At 49.3% G+C, this 14,396-nt stretch overlaps 1 protein-coding gene across 1 annotated transcript; it reads left to right on the forward strand.

The window, feature by feature from the left end:
- Positions 1–103: 103 nt before the first annotated feature.
- GDPGP1 (GDP-D-glucose phosphorylase 1) lies at positions 104–8,421 on the forward strand. Its single transcript, XM_030930731.1, is given in 4 exon segments — positions 104–482; positions 4,691–4,747; positions 7,127–7,957; positions 7,959–8,421. Coding segments are annotated over 2 exon segments (1,158 nt in total). The 5' UTR covers positions 104–482; positions 4,691–4,747; positions 7,127–7,135; the 3' UTR covers positions 8,295–8,421.
- Positions 8,422–14,396: the final 5,975 nt, after the last annotated feature.

Here is a 14,396-nt window from a genome sequence, read left to right on the forward strand (position 1 = left end):
CCCGACGCTCCGGGGCGGAGCCCAGGACTCACGGCCCCGCCTCCGGGGTGGGCGGGGACGGGCCACGCCGCTCGCGTGCGTGCTGGCTGCGTATGCGTCACGGGAGTCGTGACCTCGCTGTGGCCCCGGCAGCGGCTGCGGGGAATGTCGCGAGGTGCATCCGCTTCGGCTGCAGTAGGTGGTGGCGGCCGCAGCCCTGGGTGGGGTCCCGTAGGAGCATCTGAGAAGTCACAGGAGCTAGCGTTTCCGGGAAACCTGGAGACTCGCTGAGTGGCCGAGGTCGTCGGCTGCCCCTCTGCCCAGCAAGGGCTTTTCTAGATGATGTTATCATCAGGCAATCGCTGCACCTGTCGCAGCCCCCAAGCCACCTCTTCCAGAAGTAAACCATAACCTTGCTTCATTCTTAGGCTATTTACTGAGGACCCACTGGATGTGAAGCACTGTGCATAGTTTTCTTCGATTGTTGCAACTTCCCTTGCAAGGTAGGTTCCCATTTTACAAAGATGGAAATATGTAAGTCCAAAGGCTTTTAGTGATTTTTCCGGGCTCCGGCATTTAGAAGGTGATCGGTCCAGTCCAAGGCACCTTTAAAGGCGCTCCACTGCTGTTATCTTCATTCCAGCTGACCTGCTGTCTTTTTGACCCCATCTCACCCCTAGGCTGCTGACCCGTTTGCTCTTGTCCCCTCTTAACCTCTAGAACAATGTTTGGCACATAGTAGGCTTTCAGTAAATATTATCGAATGCATAATAAATGAATGAACGTATACTACTGCAAAAGGTAAGGATTCCAAACTGCTGGGAGGAGGAAGTGGAGGTTGTGTTGGTCAGGCTGGGATTAATTCTTGATCCTTCCAATCCATTGTACTTGCTGATCTTTGTAAAGCATGTTAATCTCCGTTTATAATCATTAAATGGTTAAAAACCCAAATCCTGGCCCTCTGTAACTGGACTTGCTCCTATTGGCTCTCTGTGTTTCAGCCGCGTTGGGCCCTCAGTCTCTCTTCCATCTTATCCTCAGGGAAGCCTTTCCTGACTCCCTAGACTGCCTAGGAATCTACTTTACACTTGAAGAATACCCGTTGCTTCTCCTTGGCATCATGTGTTTAATAAGACCCACTGTATTAATATGTACATTCCATCACTGTAGAAATATTCAAGGCCAGGCGTGGTGGCTCATGCCTGTAATTTCAGCACTTTGGGAGGCTGAAGCAGGCGGATCACTTGAGGCCAGGAGTTCAAGACCAGCATGGCCAACATGGCAATACCCTCGTCTCTACTAAAAATACAAAAATTAGCCAGGCATGGTTGAACCTGGGAGCTGGAGGTTGCAGTGAGTGGAGATTGTGCCACTGCAGTCCAGCCTGGGCAACAGAGTGAGACTCTGTCTCAAAACAAAACAAAACAAAAAAACCTAGGGTATAGACTCATCCCAAGATGATCATTTTTCTCGTAATAGCAGACTCTTTCTGTCCAAGAAAGAGTTAGTCTTCTGTTTAGGCAAAAAGCAGGAAGCTGTCATCATGTCTCCTGTACTAAATAGACCTTGTTTGCTTCTTACAAGCCAAGGCGAATACCTGGACTGCATGGTAGTATCTCTCTCTCTCTCTCTTTTTTTTTTTTTTTGAGACAGAGTTTCACTCTTGTTGCCCAGGCTGGAGTGCAATGGCGTGATCTTGGCTCACCGCAACCTCTGCCTCCCAGGTTCAAGCAATTCTCTTGCCTCAGCCTCCTGAATAGCTGGGATTACAGGCATGCGCCACCACACCTGGCTACTTTTGTATTTTTAGTAGAGACGGGGTTTCTCCATGTTGGTCAGGCTGGTCTCAAACTCCCAACCTCAGGTGATCTGCCTGTCTTGGCCTCCCAGAGTGCTAGGATTACAGGCGTGAGCCACTGTGCCCGGCCATAAGTATCTCTTTATAGTGAAGATATGAGAGTCAGCTTTGTGCCTGGTGACCAGCTATGATCTAGATCTCTCAGCCACTTCACTTGACTCTGAATCCTTCATGGAACAACCTTCTGGTTTTCATTTTGCTTCCTGATTCATTTTGTACACTGACCAGCCAGCAAGAACCTTTTGTGCCATTTGGCACATTTCTCATTGTAAATTATTATTATTTTTCAGATAGAGTCTCACTCTCACCAGGCTGGAGTGCAGTGGTATGATCTCGGCTCACTGCAACCTCCGCCTCCCGGGTTCAAGCAATTCTCCTGCCTCAGCCTCCCGAGTAGCTGGGATTAGAGGAGTGCACCACCCAGCTAATTTTTGTATTTTTTTTTAATAGAGACGGGGTTTCACCATGTTGGCCAGGATAGTCTCGATCTCCTGATCTCATGATCCGCCTCCCTCAGCCTCCCAAAGTGCTGGGATTACAGGCATGAGCCACTGCGCCCGGCCTCTCATGGTAAATTATTAAATGTGCAGTCGGAATCATCTGGTAGTCCTTGGTGAATCTGGTTAGCATATTGTCCCTCCTGTACCTGATCAACTCTTGGTACAGTGATAAAACCGAACTACTGATATACTTCTATTTTTTATTTTATTTATTTTTTTGAGACAGAGTCTCACTCTGTCACTAGGCTGGAGTGCAGTGGTATGATCTCAGCTCACTGCAACTTCTGCCTCCTGGGTTCAAGCGATTCTCCTGCCTCAGTCTCATGAGTAGCTGAGATTACAGGCGCCCACTACCACATCTGGTTAATTTCATTGTATTTTTAGTAGAGATGGGGTTTCACCACATTCGCCAGGCTGGTCTCGAACTCCTGACCTCATGATCCCCCACCTTGGCCTCCCAAAGTGCTGGGATTACAGGCGTGAGCCACCGTGCCCAGACTTCATTGTAATTTTCTTTTTTTCCTTTTTTTTTTTTTGAGATGGAGTCTCGCTCTGTCACCAGGCTGGAATGCAGTGGCACAATCTCAGTTCACCACCACCTCCACCTCCCAGGTTCAAGTGATTCTTCTGCCTCAGCCTGCCAAATAGCTGGGACTACAGGTGTGCACCCACCACGCCCAGCTAATTTTTGTATTTTTAGTCGAGACAGGGTTTCACCATGTTGGCCAGGATGGTCTCGATATCTTGACCTCGTGATTCACCCACGTCAGCCTCCCAAAGTGCTGGTCCAGGGATTACAGGTGTGAGCCACCGCACCCAGCCCCTCATTGTGATTTTGATTTGCCTTTCCTTATTGATTAATGATGTTAAACATCCCAAATGTGCTTGTTGGTCATCTTTATATCTTATTTGAAAAAATGTCTAGCCGGGCGCGGTGGCTCAAGCCTGTAATCCCAGCACTTTGGGAGGCCGAGACAGGCGGATCACGAGGTCAGGAGATCGAGACCATCCTGGCTAACACGGTGAAACCCCGTCTCTACTAAAAAAATACAAAAAAAAATTAGCCGGGCGAGGTGGCGGGCGCCTGTAGTCCCAGCTACTTGGGAGGCTGAGGCAGGAGAATGGCGTGAACCCGGGAGGCGGAGCTTGCAGTGAGCTGAGATCCGGCCACTGCACTCCAGCCTGGGCGGCAGAGCGAGACTCCGTCTCAAAAAAAAAAAAAAAAAAAAAAAAAAAAAAAAAAAAAAAAGTCTAAGATTATCTTTTTTTTTCTCCTTGTTTCGGTTTTGTTTTATTTTTATTATCTCATTTAAAATTTTTTTTTTTAAATTTTTTTTTGAGACGGAGTCTTGCTCTGTCGCCCAAGCTGGAGTGCAGTGGCCGGATCTCAGGTCACTGCAAGCTCTGCCTCCCGGGTTCATGCCATTCTCCTGCTTCAGCCTCCTGAGTAGCTGGGATTACAGGTGCCCGCCACCACTCCCGGGTAGTTTTTTGTATTTTTTAGTAGAGATGGGGTTTCACCGTGTTAGCCAGGATGGTCTCGATCTCCTGACCTCGTGATCCGCCTGTCTCAGCCTCCCAAAGTGCTGGGATTACAGGCTTGCACCACCGCGCCCGGCTAAATTTTTTCACCTGTCAGATAAGATTCTTTTTTAATAGATACTACATTAGTCATGCCTGTGGTCCCAGCTGCTTGGGAGGCTGAGGTGGATAGATTGCTTGAGCCTGGGAGGCAGACATTGCAGTAAGGTGAGAATAAGATACTACATTTTATTATCAAAATTATGCTTAGCTTCACTTTTTTTTTTTTTTTTTTTTTTTTTTTTTTTGTCTTTTACCTTGCAGCTCCAGCTGAAAGGATTAGCTTCACTTTTAAACATTTTTGGCCAGGCGTGGTGGCTCACGCCTGTAATCCCAGCACTTTGGAAGGCTGAGGTGGGTGGATCACCTAAGGTCAGGAATTTGAGACCAGCCTGGTGAAACCTGGTCTTTCCTAAAAATACAAAAATTAGCTGGGCGTGGTGGCACACACCTGTAGTCCCAGCTACTCAGGAGGCCGAGGCATGAAAATCACTTGAACCCAGGTGGCAGAGGTTGCAGTGAGCCAAGATCATGCCACTGCACTACAGACTGGCTGACAGAGTGAGATTCTGTCTTTAAAAAAAAAAAATTGATCATCTGAAACATTTCTAAGTGTATAGTAGCATTAAGCACATTCACGATGTTGTGCAGCAAATCTCCAGAATGTTTTCATCTTGCAAACTAAGCCTCAGTACCCATTAAACTTAGCTTGACTTTTGATATGTAATTTTTTATGTGTTTTCTGTTTCCTTTCTGTTTTATTAACATGAAGTTTCTGGACCAGCAGAGCTGAAGGAACCCAAACTTGGACTGAAGTGACTCTACTAAGGTAATGCCTCCTTTTGATATCCTACCTGGGCCAGTGGCAGACCCCTCTCCCTGACAATGCTGGGTCCAGGGCTCCAGGCAGCCAGGGGAAGATGAAGACAGGCACTAATGTCCCCCTTGAAGGGTTGGCCCTGGGCACTTACACACACATTGGCGCCATCCTCACCCAAATACTTCTATGCGTGACCAACTGGAATCACTGTGAAGCATGGAAAAGCTTTTCCCACAAAAGAAGTTGTCATCTTTGAAACCCTGAGCTCTCTCATGCGTTGGAACTCAGGTATGATTTTCTGGAGGGCAGTTTGATGGTGTGCATCAAAAACCTGAGCCATGGGAGTGTGAGACTGCCGGAACAGCATAGCAAGTCCCTGTCTCTACCAAAAATAAAACAAAACAAAACCAAAACCTGAGCCATGGACCTACTCTGACCCAGTGGTATATTTTAAAGGAAAATAAAAACGTGACGTGTTCAGTGATGAGTGTGTGAGTGTATAGGATGTTCATTGCCACATTGTGTATAATAGAATGAAACTAGCTACAACCTATATAAACAGTTGAAGATTGGTTTAAAAGTCAAGATCCGTCTATGTATGAAAATGAAGCTAAACAAAAATTGTGATTTTTCCTTAGGCATTGTCACAAAGGGTTATAGTTTATCTTTATTTTTTCTCCATTAAAAAATTTACTCAATATATGTAATTTTTAGAAAGAAAAAATAGTTGATATACATGAGACATAAAATGTGTGTGTGTGTGTTTATTAGTCTGTTCTCACGTTGCTATGAAGAAATGCCTGAGACTGGGTAATTTATAAAGGAAAGAGGTTTTATTGACTCACAGTTCTGCAAGGGTGGACAGGCCTCAGGAAACTTACAGCCATGACAGAAGGGGAAGCAAACACATCCTTCTTCACATGGCAGCAGCAAGGAGACGTGCAGAGCAAAGAGGGAGGTAAAGCCCCTTGTAAAACCATCAGATCTCATGAGAACTCACTCTCATGAGAACAGCATGGAGGTGACCACCCCCATGATTCAATTACTTTCCACTGGGCCCCTCCCACAACAAGTGGGGATTATAGGAACCACAAGGTGAGATTTGGGTGCAGACATAGCCAAACCATATCTATCTATCTATCTATCTATCTATCTATCTATCTATCTATCTATCTATCTATCTATATTTTTTGAGACAGAGTTTCACTCTTACTGTCCAGGCTGGAGCGCAATGGCGCAATCTCGGCAGTGCCCGGTGGCACATGCCTGTAGTTCCACATACTTGGGATTCTGAGGTGAAAGAATCCCTTGAGCCTGGGAGGTCAAGGCTTCAGGGAGACGTGTTCGCACCACTGCACTCCTGCCTGGGTGACAGAGTGAGAACCTGTTTCAAAATAAAATAGGCCGTGGCTGGGCGCAGTGGCTCACGCCTGTAATCCCAACACTTTGGGAAGCCGAGGCTGGTGGATCACCTGAGGTCAGGAGTTCAAGACCAGCCAGACCAACATGGTGAAACCCTGTCTCTATCAAAAATACAAAATTAGCTGGCCATGGTGGCAGATTCCTGTAATCCCAGCTACTTGGGAGGCTGAGGCTGGAGAATTGCTTGAACCTGGGATGTAGAGGTTGCAGTGAGCCAAGATAGCGCCATTGCACTCCAGCCTGGGTGACAGAGTGATAAGTAAATAAATAGGCCAGGCGCGGTGGCTCAGGCCTGTAATCTCAGCACTTTGGGAGGCCGAGAGGGGAGGGTCACCTGAGGTCAGGATTTCAAGACCAGCCTGGCCAGTATAGTAAAACCCTGCCTCTACTAAAAATACAAAAATTAGCCGGGCCTGGTGGCGGGTACCTGTAATTCCAGCTCCTTGGGAGGCTGAGGCACGAGAATCACTTGAACCTGGGAGGTGGAGGTTGCAGTGAGCCAAGATCGTGCCACTGCCCTCTAGCCTGGGCAGAGTAAGACTCTGTCTCAAAAAAATAAAAAACAAATAATCTGGGCATGGTGGCTCATGCCTATAATCCCAGCACTTTGGGAGGCCAAGGTGAAGGGATCACTCGAGGTCAGAAGTTCAAGACCAGCATGGCCAACATGGTGAAACACCATCTCTACTAAAAATACAAAAATTACCCAGGTGTGGTGGTGCCTGCCTGTAACGCCAGCTGCCCAGGAGGCTGAAGTGGGAGAACCTGCTTGAACCCGGGAGGCGGAGGTTACAGTGAACCGAGATCACTGCCACTGCACTCCAGCCTGGGTGACAGAGTGAGATTCTATCTCAAAATAAATAAATAAATAAATTAAATAAATAAATAAATAAATAAATAAATAAAATTAAAATGTCTAGAAGTGGGTTACCATCATGTGTTTTTCATCTTTTATGATTATTTTAGGTCAGCTCTATGGCTTTTCCACATGATTCAAATGAAACTTCCTATTTACTACCTCCAAACAATGAGGACTGGGACAGGCAAGCCATTCCTGACTTTGTTTATGGGCAGAAGGATCTCATGGCAGAAGGGATTCAGTGGCCAAGGAATGCACCTGGCATCCTGGAAGCTCTGCCACAGTCTCCATTTGATGCTGCACTCTGCTGTGCCTGGAAGCAGCGGGTAGAGCTGGGGCTGTTTCGCTACCGCCTACGGGAGCTACAGACACAAATCCTCCCTGGTGCGGTGGGTTTCGTGGCTCAGCTGAATGTGGAGCGTGGTGTGCAGAGGAGGCGCCCACAGACCATCAAGAGCGTGAGGCAGGCATTTGACCCTGAACAGTTCAACTTCAACAAGATCCAGCCCGGAGAAGTCCTCTTCCGTTTGCACCGGGAGCCTGATCTCCCTGGGACTCTCCTGCAAGAGGACATCCTTGTGGTGATCAATGTCAGCCCCTTGGAGTGGGGCCACGTGCTGCTGGTGCCTGAGCCTGCCCGCGGGCTCCCCCAGCGCCTGCTGCCGGGTGCACTGAGGGCGGGGATTGAGGCTGTACTGCTGAGCTTACACCCGGGCTTCCGTGTTGGCTTCAACAGCCTGGGAGGCTTGGCCTCAGTGAACCACCTCCACCTACATGGCTATTATCTGGCCCACAGACTGCCCGTGGAGCAGGCGCCAAGCAAGCCCCTGGACCCTGGAGGCCATTTGCATCTGCTCCAGGGCCTCCCAGCTCCGGGCTTCCTCTTTTATACTCGTGGGCCAGGGCTTGACTTGGAGTCCTTGATACGCAGGGTATGTCAGGGCCACTGATTATCTGACTGACCATGAGATTGCACATAACTTGTTTGTGACCCGGGGAGCTCCGCCAGGAAAGACATCACCTTCCTCAGCCCTCACAGGGGTCCGAGTAATTCTGTGGGCCCGGAAGTCCTGCTTTGGGATAAAGGATGGTGAGGCTTTCAACGTTGCCCTCTGTGAGCTGGCTGGGCACCTCCCTGTCAAAACATCCCAGGACTTTAGCAGCCTGACAGAGGCAGCTGCTGTGGCCCTCATTCAGGACTGTCGGCTGCCCCCATCCCAGGCAGAAGAGGTACAGGCAGCACTGGTGGCCCTGATGTCCCAGGAAGAGCAATAATACTTCTGGATGTATTTATGTTCTTTTCTTCTTTTCTTTTGAGATAGGTCTCACTCTGTCACCCAGGCTAGAGTGCAGTGGTGTGATCCCGGCTCACTGTAGCCTCGACCTCTGGGGCGGAAGTGATCCTCCCACCTCAGCCTCTTGAGTAGCTGAGACTACAGGCACGTACCACCACACACCTGGCCAACTTTATTTTAACAATTAGGTGATTTTGTATTTTTTTTTACATAGACAGGGTTTCACCATGTTGCCCAGGCTGGTCTTGAACTCTTTCAAGGGCTGAAGCAATCCTCTCACCTCAGCCTCCCAAAGTGCTGAGATAACAGGAGTGAGCCCTTGCACCTAGCCTGGATGTATTTCTTTTCTTTCATTCTTTTTTTTTTTTTTTTGAGACAGAGTCTCGCTCTGTCACCTAGGCTGGGGTGCACTGGCGCGATCTCGGCTCACTGCAACCTCCACCTCCAGGGTTCAAGTGATTCTCCTGGCTCAGCCTCCGGAGTAGCTGGGACTACAGGCTCCTGCCACCACACCCGGCTAATTTTTTTGTATTTTTAAAAGAGAAGGGGTTTCAGTGTGTTGGCCAGGCTGGTCTTGAACTCCTGACCTCAGGTGATCTGCCTGCCTCGGCCTCCCAAAGTGCTGTGATTACAGGCGTGAGCCACCGTGCCTAGCCTGGATGTCTTCATTTTTTACCTGATGTGTCCCTTTCCAGAGCGCTGCCCATCATGGTCATTTGGACATTTATTTTCATGGCTGCCTTCTCACCTATCTCAGCCTAAGAAGAAGGATAAAGAAAGAGCTAATAATGATCTTTTTAAAGGGGAGCTGATAATGGTCTCTTTAAAGGGGAGAAAGCCTAGAAAAATTCTACTGAGTCAGACTTCATGAATGTATCTGCTACTTCTCCCCGTTCTTGATCAAGCCCCAGTGGTGTTAAAAAGGAGTGTGTGTGACAGTTACACACTCCCGACTTTATATTTGGACTTTGTCTTTCTTTGATATCAAATGTTAGCAAGGTGATAGTGCATGTGCCTCCAGCACTGAGCTGCCATTTCTGTTCTCAGCCTCTCCGTTTATTCCCCTTTGCTCACCACTTATTTTTATTACTTCATTCCTTCTTTCCATTTAGCCCTGCTCCACCCAAATGCCCCCCTCCACTTTCCCGGCCACCTTGAGCTTTCCTCTAGCCCCCAACACTGAGTTGAATGCTCTTCACTGACATCATCTGATGTAAAAACACAGTGTCATCACAATTTCCCAGGTGCATGTCTTTATTTTTTTGTAAGGCTGGGTGCAGTGGTGCAATCACAGCTCACTGCAGACTGGAACTATTGGGCTCAAGCTACCCTCCCACTTCAGCCCCCTGAGTAGCTGGGATGACAGGTGTGCACCATCACACCTGGCTAACTCTTTTAGTTTTTTGTAGAGACAGGGTCTTGCTATGTTGCCCAGGTTGCTGTCAAACTCCTGGCCTCAAGAAATCCTCCCACCTTGGCCTCCCAAAGTGCTAAGATGCCACCACACCTTGCTTCAGTGTTTTTTGTTGTTGTTGTTGTGTGTGTGTTTTTTTTTTTTTTTTTTGACACAGGGTCACTGTTACCCAGGCTGGAGTGCAGTGCTATGAACACAGCTAACTGTAGCCTCAACCTCCTGGGCTTAAACAATACTCCCATCTCAGCCTCCCTAGTAGCTGGGACCACAGGCATGCGCCACCACACCATGCTATTTTTTGTGGAGACAGGGTCTTGCCAAGTTGCCCAGGCTGGTCTTGAACTCCTGGCCTCAAGATCCTCCCACCTCAGCCTCCCAAAGTCTCCTGAGATTACAGGCATGAGCCACTGCACCTGGCCTGAGTCTTTTTTTTGTTTGTTTGAGACGGAGTTTCGCTCTATCGCCCAGGCTAGAGTGTGGTGGCACGATCTCGGCTCACTGCAACCTCTCCCTCCCGGGTTCAAGTGATTCGGCCTGAGTCTTCTTAATACCTCCATTCAAAAAAGGGGATGGAGACTGACAGTTTGTAATTTGTTCAAAGTCAGACAGCTGGAGTCGGGACTGCAGCACAGACAGGTACCAGAAGATGAGCTGGGACAATGTGTGCTTGTGATTGCCTCTCCAGTCAGTGGTTCCCATGGTAGGTAGTGGTGTCCTTAACAGTTTGCCCTCCCTGAGCCCCAGCCATCCCTCTTGGGGTCTTTCCCAAGCACTTTAGAAGCTCCTTTTGATGTAGACACAAAATCCAGAGCTAAGTCGTTGTTCCTCTGTCTGCATCTGAGTCAATGTGGGCAATTTTTTCTTTATCTCGTTGCTTTATTCTGCCCTGTTACTCCAGAGATTTCCACACTGGTTCCAGAGGAACCAGTCAGTAGACACTATTCTAAGAGAGTATGTGGGTGTGAAATCCCATTTTCCTTTTAGCTCCCTTAACTTTTACACAGCAAGTAAAAGAAGTCTTGGGTTGGCCGGGCACAGTCGCTCACACCTGTAATCCTAGCATTTTGGGAAGCCAAGGCAGGCGAATCACTTGAAGTCAGGAGTTCGAGACCAGCCTGGCCAACATGGTGAAACCCCGTCTCTACTAAAAAATACAAAAATTAGCCAGGCGTGGTGGCAGACGCCTGTAATCCCAGCTACTTGGGAGGCTGGGGCAGGAGAATCGCTTGAACCTGGAGGCAGAGGTTGCAGTGAGCCAAGTACGAACCATTGCACTCCAGCCTGGGCGACAAGAGTGAGACCGTCTCAAAAAAAAAAAAAAAAAAAAAAAAAAAAAAAAATTGCTGAATGGTAGCAATTCAGGCAAGAAATGATGGTCCAGATCCTAGAACAGTCCCTAGAACACTAAATTGTTTGTTGATGCAATGAGTGTCCTGGAAGTCAAGGGACTGCAGAACATTTCCAGGAGGACCATTTCTTTTTTTTTTTTTTTTTTTTTTTTTTTTGAGACGGAGTCTTGCTCTGCCGCCCAGGCTGGAGTGCAGTGGCCGGCTCTCAGCTCACTGCAAGCTCCGCCTCCCGGGTTTACGCCATTCTCCTGTCTCAGCCTCCCGAGTAGCTGGGACTACAGGCGCCCGCCTCGTCGCCCGGCTAGTTTTTTGTATTTTTTAGTAGAGACGGGGTTTCACCGTATTAGCCAGGATGGTCTCGATCTCCTGACCTCGTGATCCGCCCGTCTCGGCCTCCCAAAGTGCTGGGATTACAGGCTTGAGCCACCGCGCCCGGCCCAGGAGGACCATTTCTTTCTTTCCCTTTTTTTTTTTTCTTCTTTTGAGACAGAGTCTTGCTCTGTCATCCAGGCTGGAGTGCAGTGGCACAGCCTCGGTTCACTGCAACCTCTGCGTCCCGGGTTCAAGCGATTCTCCTGCCTCAGCTTCCTGAAGATCTGGGACTACAGGCGTGCACCACCACACCCAGCTAATTTTTATACTTTTAGTAGAGACGGGGTTTCACCATATTGGCCAGGCTGGTCTCGAACTCCTGACCTCGTGATCCACCTGCCTCAGCCTCCCAAAGTGCTGGGATTACAGGCATGAGCCACTGCACCTGGCCAGATACTTGTTTTTTTAAATACGAGTTCTCACTCTGTCACCCAAGCTGGAGTGCAGTGGCATAATCATAGCTCACTGCATCCTCTTAACTCCCATGCTCAAGAGATCCTCCCACCAGGCCGGGCGTGGTGGCTCACGCCTGTAATCCCAGCACTTTGGGAGGCCGAGGCGGGCGGATCACAAGGTCAGGAGATCGAGACTATCCTGCCTAACAGGGTGAAACCCCATCTCTACTAAAAATGCAAAAAAGCCGGGCGTGGTGGTGGGCGCCTGTAGTCCCAGCTACTCGGGAGGCTGAGGCAGGAGAATGGCGTGAACCCGGGAGGCGGAGCTTGCAGTGAGCCGAGATCACGCCACTGCACTCCAGCCTGGGCGACACAGCGAGACTCCGTCTCAAAAAAAATAAAATAAAATGAGATCCTCCCACCTCACCCTTCCTAGTAGCTGGGACTACAGGGCCAGCCACCCAGCCTGGCTGATTCTATGAAATATTTTGAGGAGATGAGGAAGGGTGGTATCTTTAAAAGTTCAAAGTGATTTTGGAATATAAACAATTTCTTTGGGTTAAATTACATAGAAGTTTATCATTAACCTATATTCCTGAACTATGAAACATGAATATGTGGGCAAAGAAATAGTTTATCTTGATAGACAATAACAACAAAAACAAAGTCTATGAATTAGAGAATGTCCATGCCTTTTTAGGCTGGGCGCAGTGGTTCATGCCTGTAATCCCACCACTTTGGGAAGCCAAGGTGGGCAGGTCACTTGAGGCCAGGAGTTCAAGATCAGCCTGGCCAACATGGCAAAACCCCGTCTCTACAAAAAATACAAAAATTAGCCGGGCATAGTGGTGCACACCTGTAGCCCCAGCTACTTGGGAGGCTGAAGTGGGAGGATTGCTTGAGCCTGGGAGGGTAAGTAAAGTTGCACTGAGCTGCGATCACACCACTGCACTCCAGACTGGGCTACAAAGCAAGACTGTCTCAAAAAAATAAGATAATAATAATTTTTTAAAAGTTCATGTATTTTTAAGTGTTCTCTAGATTTAGCCACACAGTATAATTTTAGGGTGACAAGTTGAGCTGAGTTGGGTGGAGGTGGTGAGCAGAAATCAAAGTGGGTGGATGTCAGGAAGAGAAGGTGGCAGTGAAGGAGCACTGTGATCAGGAGGTTTTGTTATTCCTTAGTGGAGCTATCTCAGTCCACCAGAGGGAAAGCCTTGAAAGGCACATGGCCTTACGATGGCTGTCACTCTTTTTTTTTTTTTGAGAGGGAATCTCGCTCTGTTGCCCAGGCTGGAGTGCACTGCAAGCTCCGCCTCCCGGGTTTACGCCATTCTCCTGCCTCAGCCTCCCGAGCAGCTGGGACTACAGGCACCCGCCACCTCGCCCAGCTAGTTTTTTGTATTTTTTAGTAGAGACGGGGTTTCACCGTGTTAGCCAGGGTGGTCTCGATCTCCTGACCTTGTGATCTGCCCGTCTCGGCCTCCCAAAGTGCTGGGATTACAGGCTTGAGCCACCGCGCCCGGCCGGCTGTCACTCTTGAATGCATACGCTGTGCTAGCTAAACTTAGAGTTATTAAAGAATTGAGCCCAGTGTGGTGACGCCCTCCTGTAGTCACAGCTACTGGGGAGGCTGAGGCAGGAGGATTGCTTGAGCCCAGGAGGTCCAGGCTGCAGTGAGCTATGATGGTGCATTCCACTGCACTCCAGCCTGGGTGACACAGCAAGACCCCATCTCAAAAAAAAAAGAAAAAGAAAAAGAAAAAAAAGAATTGAGGGAAGGCAAACAGCTCTTTGTCCTGATCATATGCTTGGCCAAATTCCTTGGCCCGGAGTTTAGGGAAAGATGGGAGTGCGGTGAGAACTGGCTTGGAAGCAGGAGGGCTGCAAGTCCCATGATGCACCGGAGGAATCTGGCCTCGAGGCTGGCCAGCTCCAAAGGGCAAATGCTGTTACCCGCCCCCCACCCAAGATGGCCTCGGCCGGCGCCCAAGTAGGTGTGGCTGCAGGGAGGCCCCGCCCCCAGAACGCTTCTCCAATGGGAGCTGCCCTCGTGTCCATGGCAACGGCAGCGGCCACTGGCTTGCTTAAGGAAGCGCTGCCCCTGCTGCCGCCGCCACGGCCGCCGGGAGCTAGGAGTGAACCCCTGCGGGGGAAGAGGTTCCCCCTCGCGATCGTGGGGACAGCCAGTCCTGTGAAACGAGGAGGCGGTTCCAGACGCCCAGAAACGCCCAGGGAGAACTGGAGCCGGGGGAAGAGGGGACATGAGCGGCCAGCTGAGTGCAGCCCCAGGCCGCTAGGGGCGGACCCAGCAGTCCTTCAGCTCTCCTCGGAACCATGGGTGGGCAGTCTCCACTGTCACAGCCCAAAGGGTCTTAGCCATCGGGTGCCTGTCCCTAATGTGTACACGTGCAGAAAATGAGTCCTGGGACAGGCAAAGGGCCAGTGTAGGGGGCTTTTGGTCTTCAGCTGTATTTTATCTATTCATTTATTTAAAGACTCTTGCTCTGTCGCCCAGGCTGGAATGCAGTGGTGTGATTTCGGCTTACTGC

This window comes from Rhinopithecus roxellana, chromosome 5, assembly GCF_007565055.1.
Source record: "Rhinopithecus roxellana isolate Shanxi Qingling chromosome 5, ASM756505v1, whole genome shotgun sequence".
NCBI classification, from domain to species: Eukaryota; Metazoa; Chordata; class Mammalia; order Primates; family Cercopithecidae; genus Rhinopithecus; species Rhinopithecus roxellana.